Here is a 17,101-nt window from a genome sequence, read left to right as displayed (position 1 = left end):
ATTGTCACGCAAGTGCATTTTACTTTTTTATTTTACTTTTACAGCAGTCTGCCTGCAAAACTATTCAAATACACCGCCAGGGTTCTTTCATGACGATAAAAAATTCTTTCCACGTATTATTTTTATTATTTGTTTTATTATTGTATTTTTGGTTCTTTTTGACTTTTTTTTGCAGAGGAACTTGGTTGTACAACATTTTAGACCAAACAAACTTTATTCTTGATTCAGCTAAGACGTCATTTTTGTTCTCGTATGAAATTTCAGTATCAGGTGAAGGGGAAGTTTTAAATAGAAATGTACCTGTTTGGTTGAACATGGAGGGCAGTGTTTGCCCTTCGCTGAAGGCTGATAATAGATGAGGTCTATTCAGCTGATTGAATAGAATACTCTCTGGTTGATAGCACATGACGGGCAGAGTTTGTCTGTCATTGTAGGTTGGAAATAAGATTCATGAGGTCCATTCAGCCGATTGATACCAAGCAATTTATTTTACAAATGCATTTCTTATTAGACTGGTTTTCTATTCAATTAACTGACGCGGCATTTTTCGAGGAGTCATTAGCCTCGATGCCCATGTTTTGGACGCCCATAGTAGAATCCCAGGCACCAACTTTTTGCCTGAAGTTGGTCGGGTGCGTCGGTCGCCATGAGCCCCGTTGTTCGTTCCAGGAAAGAACGATTGGAACAATTCTTTGGAACTCTCTCCTGTACTGCTTGTTGCTAAGACAATAAACCCATGGATTTATACACGAGTTGAACATCCCCAGCAGGTTGAACACCCAGTACCAAATATCTGGCAGAATAAGCACGTTAAATTTCTTGAGGACGAAAAAAGTTTCGGTCGGAAACCAACAAAGTGTCAGGAAGAACGCTGCCAAAGCGCACATGCGCACGAGGAGTTTCTTAGCCCTGATGTCATGATTTTGGTTATTTATGGTGGTGTGTGACAGGTTGTACCATATTTGGGCAAACGAGACCCAGGTCACGATACTTGGAATGTAGAACGTGACCATCACGTGGACGAGTAAGAAAACACGCTCAGCGTTGTAGTCATAGGGCGGATCAACCCACTTGCATCGTCCGTTCTCAAGCTTGGTGATAGATAAACCAATAGCCTCGGTGAATGCGCTTGATATCCATATAAGGGCAATGTAACCAAGGAGACGGCGTTTCCCGAACGCGATCTTGTACCTGATTGGTTTAATGACAGAATACCAACGATCAATAGCCAGGCACATGACAGTGGCGTTTGATGCTTTGCCAAAACAAAAGAGAAAATATGTTGAAAACACGATTCGACAGAATATGTCACCGCTGTTGCCGTGGAGGAGTGGAAAAGATTCTTGGGCGATGACGTAACCAGGAGTCATGAATAGAAAAACACCTGACATAAAAGTTAACAGACAAAATTAGTATTCAAGGTGAGAAAAAGACCGAGGAAGACAAGGAGATAAAATGAGAACCGAGAGAAGAGGAAAATTTAATTAAGACACAAAACCATAATTTTGAAGAGGAGATAAAAAGGAAGAGCAGAGCAGAGCAGAGCAGAGCAGAGCAGATATTAACCCTTACTTTTCCAGCGAAAAATCACAATTTCATTGAAAGGCATTAATTTTTATCCTATATTCTACTCTGATTATTTTACAAAGATTTCTTAGCTTTGTATGTTGTTGCTTGGCGATATTTGGCGATTTCCAAGCATAAAAATCTCCTGTTGTCTCTCTCAATTTTGATAAGCTGTAAAGCAAGTTTTGTTTTCGCAGCACCGTATTAGAAGCTATAACTATATTTTTGAAAAATATATGAAAAAAGAGAATCCATTGCCATGAAGATAATGTCATGTCGCCCTGTTTCTTCTTGCAATCAAAACTGTTAACAAGAGGACAAATATTTAAACTAAACAACTAACCTGTCAACATGTCTGCGATAGCCAAGTTAAAGATGAGTATGTTGTAGGTCTTGGTAAGCATGGTTCTTCTTCGTAATATCACTATGCACAAGAGTAAGTTACCAACAAGGGATAGACCTGCCACCACGCCAAACAACGCGCGCATAGTTGGGCCACCCTCTTTTACCACATCTGAGTTGGTGGTGGAGTTGTTGGTCGAGTTAACCATGTCTTTGATTCAATAATACGATTCTGAAATAGAGAGAAGGTTTGAGAGATTTTTAGCAAGGGGTTAGTGTACCCCTAGTAATGCGTGTGTACTATTTACACGTTCAGGAACAAAATTGAGAGACAATAATTGGATAGAATGACTTCTCAAAAGCATTTAGGCAGGTATTGGATGGCTATCGTACTTTAACTGACGAAAACCACTCACACATACGCTTTTGAGTGCTACGTTCTCAAATTCCCACTCAACAATCAGAAAGAGAAAGATTACGTCATTCCAAGGTCAAAATGTAATATGGATAACTACTTAATTTTGTAATTAAGAAGTTATATATAGAACGTTGCTTTGAATTAGTCTAACGGTGACGCAAACAGGAAATAGCTTGGCTATGAATAGGTTTTAATAAGCTAAATATAACTGGAAATATAGGAGTTTTGCAATTATTGATTATCAAGACATAAGTGGTTGTTAACATCATAGCTGTTACGGCGAAGTCGTTGACATGAATATTGTTATGAATATAAATTGCTGTTTTTGTTGTTCAGAGTTGTTGCTGTAATTGTTTATGTAATTATTAATGTTTGTTGTTGTTGTTCAGACTATTATTTGTCATTATCATTGTTTTTGTTGTTTGTTGTTACATTATATTAGTATATTTTTTTACATTTATTTTTACACAATTTGTCGTTATCAGTATCATTATCAGTATCAGTATCAGTATCATTATCAGTATCATTATCATTATCATTATCATTATCATTATCATTATCATTATCATTATCATTATCATTATCATTATCATTATCATTATCATCATCATTTGTTTTTGTTGTTTGTCGTTACTATCGTTTCCAGTCAAAGTTTTGCAATATCTAAAGTAAATTTATTCAATCAATCTCACCAATAATTTATGGCTGCAAAATGAAAACATGTCGAAAAAGAGGCAACCATTCAGCAATTTAGTGCCAACCCATCAATATATCATCAATCAATCCCTACTCCACTAAGCTTGTCTCAATCAACTTTATTCCCGTGTCACCCAAATATCCTTCCATTTCAATATACGCCTAATTATTTGGCAGTTTTCAGCTTACATTTAGCTCTTTACACACGTTAAGAAGACGTATAGGGCCTAGTTTATTCATGGCCTTATCAGATGAGAACAATTACCTCACACTGCGAACTAACGGCTATCAAGCTATATGCAAACGAGACAGAGAAATGTTTTTAATAGGTTTTCCCGGTAGTTTCAAGTATTCGATGATTTAAAGGTTTTTTTTTTCCAGTTTCTCCAACGACTGAAAGTCATTCAACAACTCATTCACCGACTGACTATCTTTTATTTTTTTTTGTTATTTTGGATTTTGTTTTTTTTCAAATTAATGAAATAATTACTTTTATTTTCTAACTTTCCTGATATCTCCCAGTATGAAATCATAAGTGTTATAGAATATATGAACTGACATTACGATGAGTATCAACAGTCACATTAGGTTTATCCGAATTAGTTTCCAATTTGAATGAAACCTGTTCATACATAAATTGAATACTAAAAAGTCTATTCTAAATAGTTCACAAAAAAACTTGTTTGTTGATGGTGAAAAGGTTGTACGCGGTCAAGTTGAAGAGAAAAGTAAAAACAAAAAACAGCTGAAAACAAAATCCGGCAATAAAAACGATTGTAATCAGAACGAGAAAAGTTTTACTCCTCTCACCTTGTGATATCAGATGGGACTTTAACTAGAACGCTTCAGCATTGCTTCTAAAAAAGGTTCACAAGACAGATTTTATCTTCTTGCTTTGGTGATGGTATCTATAGTATGGAATCACTCGTTTAAAAGCGAATAATCACGGTGTATATATCCCATGTTTGGACCCGAGCTCGTCAAGCGAACGTATAAATGTACACAGTTTGCCAGCAGCTGTTCAGGAAGGGTCGACTTCCGACTGAAACGATTTTACCAATGTTCACTTTTTTCATTAAAATTATCTAGAAATTACGTCCAAGTTATTAGAATACAGAATAATTGACGTGATTGGAAGGGTCTAATTTAACGATAATATATATATGTACATCTAAGAGTAAACTATTTGATGGCAAGCAACGAACAGGAACAGTAACATGACAAAAGTCTTCTTGTTTGTTTTTCAAAACCAAATTGTTTTTGCCTTTCCACCGATGAGCATTAGTCTTATGTGTCACCAAAAGCGACAGTAAAGATACAGTCAATGAAAAAACAGTAATAAATTTTAGTGGTTTTTTTTTGTGTGTGTGTTTTCGAAATTGAATAAATAAATAAATAAATAAACAAACAAACAAATAAACAAACAAACAAACAAACAAATAAATAAATAAATAAATAAAAGGAAAGGGATAGCTTAGTCATTGAGATCAAAAAGCGTGGAAGACGACAGTCGCCATTGATAAGTACTACAAAAACGAATGTTCTCTATATTAAACCAAATCATTCGTCGTGCTACATATATCGTGGAAAATTCTCACTTAGGTCGAAGTCTACTTGTGATTCTGAGCCGCACAGCAGAAATATTTAAGACTTTTACATCTTATGCCCAAACAATTATCCAGGTTTCTTTAAAATGTAAATCATCATTTTGTATTTTCCAAATAATTTCTTTTGGGATATGAACTAAATATCCTTTGAATTAACACTCTTTACATCCTTAGTCGTTTTTGTATCTGAATTTTAAGAATATAAGTTGAATTCTCAAGCGATGAAACTTAGAAAAGAAAGGAATGATACTCAAGGAAAAGACATGCAGTCTGAAATAGCAAATCGTATCTACGTTTTGTTCAGCTCCAGAATTTTTCACGTACGTGAAGGTTAAATGGGAAACCGTTCGGCATATGATTCTTTCATATAACGTCGATTTTTTAAAAAATTATGTGCTAAAATAGACTCTTTTAATGGGAGTTGATGGGGAAGAGCGACCTTAGGAACGTCCGCACTACTCAACAGTACTCAACGACCGCCACGGTGTAGTTAGTTTTAAAGCCAGTCATGACTCTTTTAAAAACCTCCAGTGCATATAGCCTCGCATCCAGAAGCTGCTTGTATTGTTATTTTAATTTCTGCTTTTGTTTACCGACCTCAGAAGTGAGGCAAAGCTCGCATACAGTGGAGTTTTAAGAGTCGTCAATCAAATTTTCATCGCAAATTTTCAACGTGTGACTTGTACTATCCTTGTGAACGTTTGACGCAAAAGCTAGATTGACTACATGTGCCAGTAAAATTTGTGCTCCAAACAAATTTCAGCAACTGTATCGGCAGTACTCATCCATATAACTCATTAACCTAACTTGTGAAACTTTTGTAGAAACACTTGCAAGTAAAGTAGCTTGTCCCACGAGGTAAGTTACAGACGTAAAAGTTTTATTATGTAACAAGAAATCCGCAGTAATAAAATCTCGGGTTTAAAACACACTGCGGGCTTATGTACTTCAAACTGTCTTTTTGAACTGGTTTTTGAACTTACCTTTAGTATCTTAAGAAGAGTCATAGGAATCCTCTAATGATACGGTTTCGGCTCTTGATGAAGTACGCCAATCTCTCCATCCAAAAAAACATTGAGAAATCGGTATTTTTCTATGAAGACTCAAAAAACGACTAATCGAATCCATCACCTACTTGACAAGTTTGAAAAAATAAGGTTTGATTTGAGCCCAGCTGGCACCATTTCTAGCCTATCCTTGAAGAGCGTACTTTAAACAAAAACATCTGTGCCGCAGAGTACAACGACACTTGCTTCGGTGACACAGCTGGCAAAGCCTACATAAGTCGCAAATGACCTTGCTTTGCTTTGCTTTCCATCCAGCACCCGGCAGCATTCCATTTTAAATACAGAGTACAGTAACCCTCTCCTATAGTTGAGACTGCGTTTTGAGCCTAGACGTACGACAATTAACCATTCCGAAGTTTAGAGAAAAACTGGGTGGAGTTGGCAATACAGTGCATTTGGGGTTGTTTTAGAGGACGAAATAGCTGCCATTTTAAGGATATGTTCCCCAAAACAGCCCACAATGCACTGCAAACCCAATTCCACCCAGGTTTTTTTAAAATCTAGGAATGGCTTATGGTACTCTCGCGGTTATGGACCTACTCAATTGCCCTATTTCACTATGACGTCACTGCTTGTTTATGTGGGGGACAGAATCGCCAAATCCAATAAAAAATTCAACAAAATTTGCTCCTAGCGAAACAGTTTAATCTAAAATGGCCTGGTTTTCAGATATAATATGTGTTAATATGTACTAAAAAATATTCTGAGCGTTTGCTGGCTATTCTACTTCTCTTCGTGGATTGATACGGGTTTAAGAACAATTTGCGTTGATTTGACCCCGTCCGACAACCATGTTCCTTTGCGTTTAAACAATAGATTGTTTTGATGTGACGTCATAGTGAAATAGGGCAATTGTCTTACTATTCTCATGAGGGAATACAAATTCGCAAAGCATTATGGTAGTGGGAGTCAAATGACGCCATCATACAAATGTCATCTCACTGTTTTGAAGGTACAAGGCTACTATTTCAAAAAAGGTTCAATACTGAATACTGCATACTGAATAGTGCATTCCAAGACCGAAGTGCATTGTGGGTCATAGTGACATTGTCTAAAGAAGGATTAATAATGATTATTTTTTTCTATTTTTTTCTGTTGACTGTAATTTTTGATATAACCTCGTTAGTATATACTAAAACGGTTATGCTAAACAACCTTAGGAGCTTTAGAATAATAATTAAAATATATGATTAATTCCTATTTTTTATGTTTTTATTTTATATGACAAAGTTCTTAAAAAATTTCAATAAGGTGTAGACTGCTATAAAATGTGGCCTATTGTATATAGTTTCAATATGATATTTCCATTCTATACTTCGAAATCTGTAGTGCCATTTTGTGTTTTTGATTTTTCTTGGTATTTGTTTATCGTAAGACGGTTAGGTGTCCTCTGTTTGACCAGATCGAGAGATCAAGAGACTTAACTGAAAATAAGAATCCGGCCAACAATTAACTGATTCTTGATGTTTAATTTTTAGTTTTTTTTCTTTTCTGTTTTTACGTATTTTGTTTTTACACTGGACGGATATTACTTCGTGCGGATGTAATGGGGGTTATCGTCTGATGTACTTCCTATTAAAGTATAACACGTGACCTATTTGGAGCAACGACAGCGTTCGACAATTTATTGTCGGGTTATAAAACAAGCTGTAGTCTTTCATATATCTTACGCTCAATCAGAGCATGTATAGAAGGTTAGTGAAGGTACCTTTTTTATTAGGAAAGGGCTGTGAAACTCACAGTGAAACCTTTAAAAACGATTATAGCCCTTGGCCCTTTCACTCAGCAATAAACAACCTTTCTTCAAAAAAAAAAAAAAAAAAAAAAAAAAAAAAAAAAGGTTTGACACCTACACAAAAGTTTAAATTATTTCTGATGACCTTCCCCTCCGAAGCCATAGTCACCTTCCATCTCTTCTCGCCCCCAAATAAAAATCTACCTTTCCTTACCATTAATGCTTTGGTAATCCAGTTCAAAACGGCTTATTCTCTTTCACCATACTCCATATTATGCCCTTATTATGCGTACTTTCTTGCGCATGCGCAAGGCGCCCACGTTTTAAAGATCCATTATTATGCAAATTAAGAGACAAGGTATATAACCACGTGCAGAGCCAAGACCAAGCCTCTTCTTTCTTCGTGCTATCGCACTAGGTAAGCCCTCGTTTTGCTCTCGCTTCGTTTCACTTAAGCGAGTTTTTCCTAAACCATTTCTGTCTTTACTCTGTATATATTTTGTCAGCCGATGAGTATGTCTACTGACAAGCAGAACACCAGTAAGTCCTCTTCTCCAAAACGAAAGAAAGTTGCCGAGGAAGATGAGTCTTTGCTCTTCGATGAAGAGATGGATGATACTCCAGATATTTCAATACGAGCCGACTCGGCTCTGTTCAAGAAGGATACTTTGCTCCAACTGCATCATCATCTGGGAATTGATGAGATGTCTTCAAAAATTGACAAGCTGACTCAGCTTATCGAACGTTCAAGTTCTGTTCCCGACTCGGGACACGATCCAAAAAGTTCTAGTAAAGAGTTTGACCCTAGTGATCCACTAGTCGATGACCTTTCGAGTGATGATTCTGACTCACAAGCGGATCCCGAAGAGTCTGAATTTCCACCGTCGATTTGTGATGTTAACGAAACGAAAGGTCCTAAAGTGCTAGATTTCCTAGCCAAACGAGTGAACGAATCGTTCACCTCGAAGCCAATGGAGGATAGAATGAAACCTCTTGTGGATAAATATCGCACTCCCGAAAATTGCGGGCTATTGTGCGTTCCACGAGTAAATACTCCACTTTGGAACGAATTGCCCCACAGGGCCAAAACGGCCGACTTAGGACTTCAAGAGGTGCAAAAATCTGTTGTCAAGACTGCCCAGGTAATAGTTTCACTTACTGAAACTGTGATTCAAGCCAAGAAAAAGAAAGAGCTAATGAATCCTAAAGATCTTGTGGGCTCGTTGTCCGAGGCCATTTCTTTCATCGGCAATGCCGGTTACCAAATGTCATTAAAGCGCCGAGAACATCTTAAACCCGAGCTAGGCAAAGGTTATAAATCATTGTGTGCACCATCCACTCCAATCTCGGAGCTTCTCTTTGGCGACGACCTGTCAAAGAATGTAGACGACATCTCTAAAGCGAACAGGATTGCCACAAAAATTACAGGAAATGATCGAAGTGGAGGCAATCGAAAACGCAAACGCGAAAACTACAAGCCTAGGGATCATTTTTTATCCCGAAGAAACCCGAGTTCATCTGCTCGGGACAATCGCGACAACTACGAGAGCTACAAACCACGACGCCGCCCGTTCAACCAGAACAAACCCCAAACCAAAACACAAGATTCATACAAGGACAAGTGACCAATGTAAGTGTCACACCTTCTATAACAAGTTGTACAATGGCCGGCAATTTAGCTCTCAAGATTGATGAATGGTCTAAGATCACTTCTGATTGCTGGATTTTGCAATCAGTCAAGGGTTATCGACTCGAATTCGAGTCAATCCCGAAGCAATTCAGAGCCCCAAAACAACGCTCTTTACCCTCAGATGAGTGCGTGTTAATCCGATCTGAAATCCAGAAGTTATGCTCTAAAGGAGCTATTGTAGAGACTAATCATTGCCCTAACGAGTTTATCTCTACTTTGTTTCTGGTACCGAAAAAGACAGGTGATCTTAGACCAGTTATCAATCTTAAACCTTTAAACGAATACGTTCGTAAGATTCGCTTTAAGATGGAAAGCATCGACTTCGTAAAGCATCTATTACACCCAGGAGATTTCATGGCCACTATTGACCTTAAGGATGCGTATTTCAGCATACCTATAAACCCTCAAGACCGCAAATATTTGCGTTTTTCCTGGGATAATTTGCTCTACGAATTTACATGTCTTCCTTTTGGCTATTGTCTAGCTCCACGGACTTTTACCAAAATCCTGAAACCTGTGTATGCTTATTTAAGAGCGAAGGGTATACGTATTGTGTACTACATTGACGATACCCTCGTCATAGGCGCATCTAAGTACCAATGCCTTAGTCACACCCATCAAGTTTGCGAACTGTTAACTAGCCTGGGTTATATTATCAACACTACCAAGTCCTATCTCGAGCCATCTACAACAAGGTCTTTTCTCGGATTTGAGTTAAACTCAATTCAGATGACTATTTCTCTCTCCGAAGAGAAGGTCGACAAAATTATTTCCTATAGTAAACGGCTTTTGGATAACCCTTCGCCTTCCATCCGCGAAGTCGCCCAGGTTTCAGGACTCTTGGTTTCAGCCTTTCGCGCTGTCAAATATCTACGCCTTTTTTATCGCTCTATTGAAATGTGTAAATCACAATTGATTTCCTTCGGGGCGTCTTATGAGGACAAAACTTCATTAGGTGTTCAAGCTCGTTCAGATCTCCATTGGATTATTGACACTATTGCTGTCCACAATGGTCTCCTCATTGTGTCCCCTCCACCAGACGTCACAATTGATAGTGACGCGAGCAAACTGGGTTGGGGTGCATTTTGCGAGTCACGCAACACCGGTGGACTCTGGTCAGTGAATGAAACTGACCTACACATTAATTACCTTGAAACACTTGCAGCTTTTTTCGCTCTTCAGTGTTTTGTTCGTGAGCGCCGCTCAGTTCATGTCCAGCTGCGCATTGATAATACAACAGCTGTTTTTTACATCAATAACATGGGTGGAATTAAATCTCCCTCCCTTAACAGTTTGGCTCGAGAGATGTGGCAATGGTGCATTTCAAAGGATATTGTAATCTCTGCGGTGCACGTTCCGGGCCTAAATAACCAAAAAGCTGATTTTAATTCTCGTCACTTTAATGACAGAACTGAATGGAGCCTTCACCCTACCGTATTTGGTTGGCTAACCCAAACCACGTTTAACCCAGATATTGACTTGTTTGCGTCCCGCCTAAATACAAAGCTAGAACGCTTTGTTTCGTGGTCGCCCGACCCCGACGCTTATGCGTGTGATGCCTTCTCGTTAAGATGGCACGACTTAAATGGATATGCTTTTCCTCCTTTTAGCCTAATACCCAGAGTTCTAGTGCATGCACGAGCGGACAAGATTCCTCGTCTCCTGATAATCACACCTGTGTGGCCTTCTCAATCCTGGTACCCGACAATGTTAGAGATGTCAATCGCTCGACCCATCCTACTCCCCAAGTGGCCGAACTTGCTTATTTTGCGCCACAACAATCATCTACATCCATTACGAAACCAACTCCAGTTAGCCGCTTGGATTATATCAGGCAAAAGCTCAGCAGTCAGGGAATTTCAGCAGGGCCTGCCGAAGTTATCTGCCAATCATGGTCCAAAGGAACTGAAAAACAATATAGTTCAGCCTGGCGATCCTGGTGTAGCTGGTGCAGTTCAAAATCGCTGGATCCTTTTCAAGCTCCTATAGAAGAATTTCTGAACTTCCTCTACAAAGTTTACAATGACGGTAAAATGTATAGTACAGTCAACACCTACCGTTCAGCCATATCTGCCACTATTGAATCAGTATCTGGTCGTGCAATTGGATCACATTACTTGGTCTCACGATTCATGAAGGGAATCTTCATGGGAAGGCCTCCGAAATCGAAATACTATACAACTTGGGACGTTAGTATTGTTACCGCCTATTTAAAATCTTCAATGTCACCGTGTTCGTCACTTAAATTGAAAGACTTGACCCTTAAAGTTGTCACTCTAGTCGCCTTGTCTACGGCCCAAAGATGCCAATCTCTTCACAGCCTTAACCTTTCAGACATGAAAGTTCTCGATGACAAAATCGTGTTCGTCGTAAAAGACCGCCTCAAGACTTCACGTCCAGGCAAACCTAATTTACGTGTTGAAATTGCTGCTTTCGCTGAAGACTTAGACTTGTGCCCGAAAGCACATTTACTCTCCTATATCAAAGAATCGCAGCCCCTGCGTTTCGCAGGACAATCTGTAGTAAACCAATTATTTATTTCATATATCAAGCCCCATAAGGCAGTCGGTTCTGCTACTATAGCTCGTTGGCTTAAACTAGTTTTGCATAACGCTTCAATAGACACGTCAATTTACAAAGCTCATAGCTTCAGAAGTGCAGCGACGTCCAATGCCCTTTTCAAGGGAGCATCACTAGTAGATATTCTCAAACATGCAGACTGGTCTTCAGTCAATACGTTCAACAGGTTCTATAATAAACCTATTGTTCGAAGCGATCAATCATTCGCGAATTTAGTCCTTTCATAAGACTAGTTTAACTATACAATTCGTTGTAAGAATTCAGATTTCAGATTACAAGAATCTCAACATTTGCAATCTAATAAAAGTAATAGATGATGAAATGCAAATCACATATGTCTTATGCTATTTATCATTTGGCATCATTCTTCGAACACGCATAATAAGGGCATAATATGGAGTATGGTGAAAGAGAATTGAAAATTAGACAAAAGGTACACTTACCTTGCAGGATAATTGTAATTCTCTGAGCCATACGGAACATTATGACCTTATTTTCCCACCCGGTGTTATGATTACCTGGCTTTAGCTTTACTACCGTACTTGGCACTCATGGTAGTCCTCTTGACCCACCCTGATCATGTTTGATGCCAAATGCTTTTCCTTCCTCACATTTACACAAAGAAAGAAGAGGCTTGGTCTTGGCTCTGCACGTGGTTATATACCTTGTCTCTTAATTTGCATAATAATGGATCTTTAAAACGTGGGCGCCTTGCGCATGCGCAAGAAAGTACGCATAATAAGGTCATAATGTTCCGTATGGCTCAGAGAATTACAATTATCCTGCAAGGTAAGTGTACCTTTTGTCTAATTTTCAAATCTAATACAACAACTTTCCTATAAATCCAACATATACTCTCGCCGATAAGAATTTATCCAATTTATATATATTTATATACAAATAAGAATTGTCAGCTTTGTTCCACTACGTCTTCCCTTTTATGCCGACAAAGAGCACAATTCTACCAAGTTCAATTAAAATAGAAAGTTTGATTCTTATCTAGAATGGTTTGTTTACACGGGACTTCTAGTTTTGCTATAGAAAATTCAGTCTATGGTATTAAACAAAGCGAGGATAGAGAGACAGGTGTTGAGAAACAGCTTCTACTTATTCTAGATCTGATCCTGGATACTCGAATTGATTAAACTCGTCTGGGGCATAAAGAATAGTCTTTAGAAATTGCTTTTTCCCTTTTCAAAAATGATGCTATGGAGGAGAGAAATTTAGTTTCGTGGGTTTGCACGGATTTTGACTGATCTCATTTGTAGACGGAGCGAAGAAGGTCGGTCAGCGTAGTTAAAAAAAAAACACTTTTCTCTCACTTTTTAAACCAACTGGCATCAGTCGTGGGCATTGGCAAACAGCATATTGTAAAGTCTCGACTGCTTATAATTAGAGTCAGCAAAAAATTAAAGCCTAAAGCGCTGAGCACAAAACACGAGAGAGGCGTCGAGGGACAACACTTTCCAAGGATTTGATAAACACCAACTCACTTTGAAGAAGATCACTGTCAGGAGCTCTTTAGAAGAATAGTGATTCTATCGATGGAAACGCAGGTCTCGAGTGCGTTCTTTGGGGTCGTCGCGTTCCTGTCCGTGGCGGGAAATATCTTTCTGTGTGTGCTACTCGTGAGGCGGAAATCAATGCTCAAGAAAACGTACAACATTTTGATTTTAAATCTCGCTGTAACAGACATTTGTGGTGGTAAGTTTGATCTATGAAATTATAATATTTAGGAAAGGTAGGTTTTTGTGCAGGGGGGAGATTGAGATTTTTGTGGAGGGTCACACCTTTTTATAAAGAAACTTGACAGATGTGAAAATGTTGTATAAAGAAACTTGACAGATGTGAGAAAGATGATTCGGAATTGATTTTTAAGTGCTATTTTACTAGCAAAGTGAGTGAAATTTTCATTTGCTCGTTAGTTGAACTTTTTGACAGCCACCACATTATTGAATACGCTTACAAAGTGAGAGTTTAGCGATGAAGTTAAACCGCAGTAATTATAGGCAAAATTGACTAGGTATTTTTTTTGATAGGCGTTTGATATTGTACTAATTAGTCCCCTTATTGTATGGTAAGCTTGAAAAACACACCAAATTGTACCCGGTACATCAAATGTGTTTTTTAAAATCACCGAAAAGTTAAAACAAACAAATTTTGATGGCATTTCTAGCGCGTTACTACGAAGCGCTATGACATGAAGATTTTTTGACTGATTTGCCAATAGACGTGCGGATAATCGCGCTTTAACTGTTTTAAGGATATCGATAATTACAGATGAAAAACACTACATCTGAATCGTTTTCGAGCCTGTATTAAGTCTAGCTCGCATGTAGATCGTTTGTATAGAACATAGATCGTTTTTGCCTTTTCTTTCCCTTATGTAACTATGACAAACAATTCGACTCTCGGGCATTCTACACGCTCATCGACCGAAGAAATCACCTGCGAAACAGTATTTTATATAATCATTGCATCCTTGTCTATACCTGGAAACTTAGTGTTATTTTGTGTTATTCTTCGAAATAATTCACTGTTGAGAAAAACGTACAATATTGTAATTTTCAACTTGGCGTTGACAAATATTTTACAAGGTAAGTTTGCATTAAAAGTATTTTAAAAACGTATTTTGGGTTGTGCGTCAACGGATTAAGAAAACGTTACTTGTCGACAATTTTTATAAAATTTTTGATGAGAAAAACACTGATTTTCCCCTACTTTTTTTAAACATTAAAGAGGAACTGTTTCTACGAGTGAATGGCCCTTTGTCCATAACCTTTAATCAAAAATGGATTTAAAAGATTGTAATTTATGCAACCTTGTTATTAACTTTATAAGGTTTTTCATTACGGGAACGTTGGGACTAAGATTACTTTACGCGTTCAATAACTACTTTAATCAGTTTTAGACAACAATTTCTGGTTCCCGAGTGTATTGTTCAGGACTTACACAATAATAAGGGATTCGCTCAAGCTCTTTTTATATTTACAAAAAGAAATCGGTATCGTTGGATTAGGAGTGATTGGAGACAATTGGCTCGTATGTCATGGGTTATTTCATTTCCGGGCACCTAGTTGGTGATCGTACATGGGTCGATCTTTGTAGCGAAAACAAAAACAAAGAAGAAGAAACTGAAAAAAAGCTCTTTGCATGCATTTTTAATGAGGTGAATAATTAATAATAGTCGTATGAACGTGTAGAAATAACAATGTACCTGAATCAGATTAATTGGATGACTGAAATTTTTATTATCCTTTAGGTGTTTTCCTGTTTTTAACACCAAACTATGTCTTCCAACTAAACACTTACCCAAGGATGTCAGGAATCGGTGGAGAAGTCTTTTGCCGAACGGTCTTCTCCACCTACTTCTTATTTGTCTGCGGCAAAGCTTCCAATGCAAGTGTCATGTGCTTGGCGATTGAACGTTGGTATGCGGTTGTCAGGCCAACCAAATACAAATCCAAATTTGGTCGTCGCCGCTTGTACACGTATATTGCCCTTATATGGATCTCAGCGTCGATAACGGAGATTTTCGAGCTGTTCATCGCTAAGATGGTGGATGGTTCGTGTCAATGGATTACACCCCCCTATGGTGCCAAAGCGGAGAGTGCGTTCCTTGTGTTACACGTCACGGTCACGTTCTACATTCCTAGTGTCGTGACATGGGTATCTTTTGCTCACATATGGTTTCGCATGGCAACAAACAAAACTGTTGGGAGTCAAAATCAAAGCACAAATGCAAAGAAGAATGTTGTCCCGATGTGCGCACTGGCAGCATTTTTCCTGACGGTTCTTTGGTTTCCTACCGAGACTTTTTGGGTTTTGAAGAAATTTGAGGTGGTAATCCTTCCGCATGTTTACTACTTGGTTTTTAATTTACTGGCCTTCGTCAGTTCATGCATTAACCCTTTCATCTATTGCCTGAGCAACAGGACCTACAGACGTGAGGTTGCCTCGTTGATTCATAGATTAAGATGCTGGGATCGATCTACTCGGGTCGTTCCTTTTGAATCGCAAACTGTTTCTGCTACAAATGATCTACAGTTACGCACGATACATGGCTCCAAAACCACAAGGGTTTCTGGAGACAGGAGCCCGGTAATACTGTCAGGCCATATGAGAGACATGTATACGCTGCCAGCTTAGAGCATGTATAATAAGAGAGGATTGTCTCCAGCAGCAAACCTTCCCTAATTTAAAGAAATACTCGGGTTAATGAACTTGGCGAAAAGACGATGTACACTTTCATCAACGAATGTGATTGGTTAAGACTCATTCGATATAAGGAGACGATATGCATTTCTATCAACGAATGTTATTGGCTTAGACTGATGACGCATAACAATAAATAATAAATATATATATAGCGCTTTCGCACTAATTGGGGACACTTTTCGCTCACACGCACTACCACTACATTTGATACTCTATGCACACAACGCTCAACTCACATGTTGATTTTTACATAAGGATACGATGTACAGTTGTACAAAGAATGTGAATGGCTAAGACTTTTTCATGTAAGGAGAGGATATGCATTAATTGGTTTAGACTCATTACACATAAGAATGCGATGTACAGTTCTTTCAACGAATATGATTGGCTGATATCAATAATTTTATGAGTGTGATTTGTTTAGATTGCTTCCATAATAAGGCGATGTTTATTTCCATCATCAAATGTGATTTGTCAATGTTGCTTCGAATTCCATGCTGTACATTTCTATCATCGAATTTGATTGGCTAAGATTGCTTTCATACTGTACATTTCTGTCATCGAATGTGATTGGCTAAGATCCGGCTTCCGTACTGTACATTTCTGTCATCGAATGTGATTGGCTAAGATCGCTTCCGTACTGTACATTTCTGTCATCGAATGTGATTGGCTAAGATCGCTTCCATACTGTACATTTCTGTCATCGAATGTGATTGGCTAAGATCGCTTCCATACTGTACATTTCTGTCATCGAATGTGATTGGCTAAGATCGCTTCCATACTGTACATTTCTGTCATCGAATGTGATTGGCTAAGATCGCTTCCATACTGTACATTTCTGTCATCGAATGTGATTGGCTAAGATCGCTTCCATACTGTACATTTCTGTCATCGAATGTGATTGGATGAGTTGCTTCCGTGAAGGAAAAAAAAAAAAAGATGTACATTTCTATGAAAAAAAATGGTCAATTTAATCATCGAATGCGATGTCTAAAATGAGATTCCTTCCATAGTGAGAATATACCTTGTACTCTTCACTGCTATGACGCCAAAAAAAAAAAAAAAAAAAAAAAAAAAAAAAAAAGAAGAAAAAAAAAAAAAAAAGAAAAACGACAAGAGCTCAACTTCTTTTTGATGTTTACAAAACGTTCACAATTTTTGGATGACCCTTATCCATTTTAT

The 17,101-nt window shown here is 38.1% G+C and overlaps 3 protein-coding genes across 3 annotated transcripts; 2 read left to right on the top strand and 1 right to left on the bottom strand.

The window, feature by feature from the left end:
* Positions 1-13: 13 nt before the first annotated feature.
* On the bottom strand, positions 14-2,331 carry LOC116308339 (histamine H2 receptor). Its single transcript, XM_031718735.2, has 2 exons — positions 1,910-2,331; positions 14-1,384 (listed from the first exon to the last, which is right to left on the bottom strand). The coding sequence occupies exons 1-2, from the start codon at positions 2,115-2,117 to the stop codon at positions 525-527; spliced, it is 1,068 nt and encodes a 355-aa protein (XP_031574595.1). The 5' UTR covers positions 2,118-2,331; the 3' UTR covers positions 14-524.
* A 5,602-nt stretch (positions 2,332-7,933) lies between these two features.
* On the top strand, positions 7,934-12,482 carry LOC148910960 (uncharacterized). Its single transcript, XM_089030149.1, has 2 exons — positions 7,934-8,573; positions 10,732-12,482. Exons 1-2 carry the CDS (start codon positions 7,941-7,943, stop codon positions 11,926-11,928), a joined length of 1,830 nt encoding a protein of 609 aa, XP_088886275.1. The 5' UTR covers positions 7,934-7,940; the 3' UTR covers positions 11,929-12,482.
* Positions 12,483-14,212: 1,730 nt separating this feature from the next.
* Positions 14,213-16,973, top strand: LOC116308352 (tachykinin-like peptides receptor 99D). The gene is made up of 2 exons (XM_031718757.2): positions 14,213-14,298; positions 14,964-16,973. Exon 2 carries the CDS (start codon positions 15,020-15,022, stop codon positions 15,848-15,850), a length of 831 nt encoding a protein of 276 aa, XP_031574617.2. The 5' UTR covers positions 14,213-14,298; positions 14,964-15,019; the 3' UTR covers positions 15,851-16,973.
* The last annotated feature ends 128 nt before the right edge of the window (positions 16,974-17,101 follow it).

This window comes from Actinia tenebrosa, unplaced genomic scaffold (genome assembly GCF_029948245.1).
Source record: "Actinia tenebrosa isolate PJP-AT-01 unplaced genomic scaffold, QUT_ActTen_1.0 PGA_scaffold15__27_contigs__length_11533743, whole genome shotgun sequence".
In the NCBI taxonomy this organism is placed as follows: Eukaryota; Metazoa; Cnidaria; class Anthozoa; order Actiniaria; family Actiniidae; genus Actinia; species Actinia tenebrosa.
The sequence above is the reverse complement of the archived record's forward strand: the minus strand, read 5'-3'. Positions and strand labels throughout refer to the sequence as shown.

Excerpts from the sequence above, each read along its gene's own strand:
- LOC116308339 (XM_031718735.2), bottom strand. The coding sequence starts at position 2,117 with ATGGTTAACTCGACCAACAACTCCACCACCAACTCAGATGTGGTAAAA. Across the intron at positions 1,385-1,909 it reads TATCGCAGACATGTTGACAG|GTGTTTTTCTATTCATGACT; the intron begins GTTAGTTGTTTA and ends CTTTTATGTCAG.
- LOC116308352 (XM_031718757.2), top strand. The coding sequence starts at position 15,020 with ATGTCAGGAATCGGTGGAGAAGTCTTTTGCCGAACGGTCTTCTCCACC.
- LOC148910960 (XM_089030149.1), top strand. The coding sequence starts at position 7,941 with ATGAGTATGTCTACTGACAAGCAGAACACCAGTAAGTCCTCTTCTCCA. Across the intron at positions 8,574-10,731 it reads CTGTTGTCAAGACTGCCCAG|CCTAATACCCAGAGTTCTAG; the intron begins GTAATAGTTTCA and ends TCCTCCTTTTAG.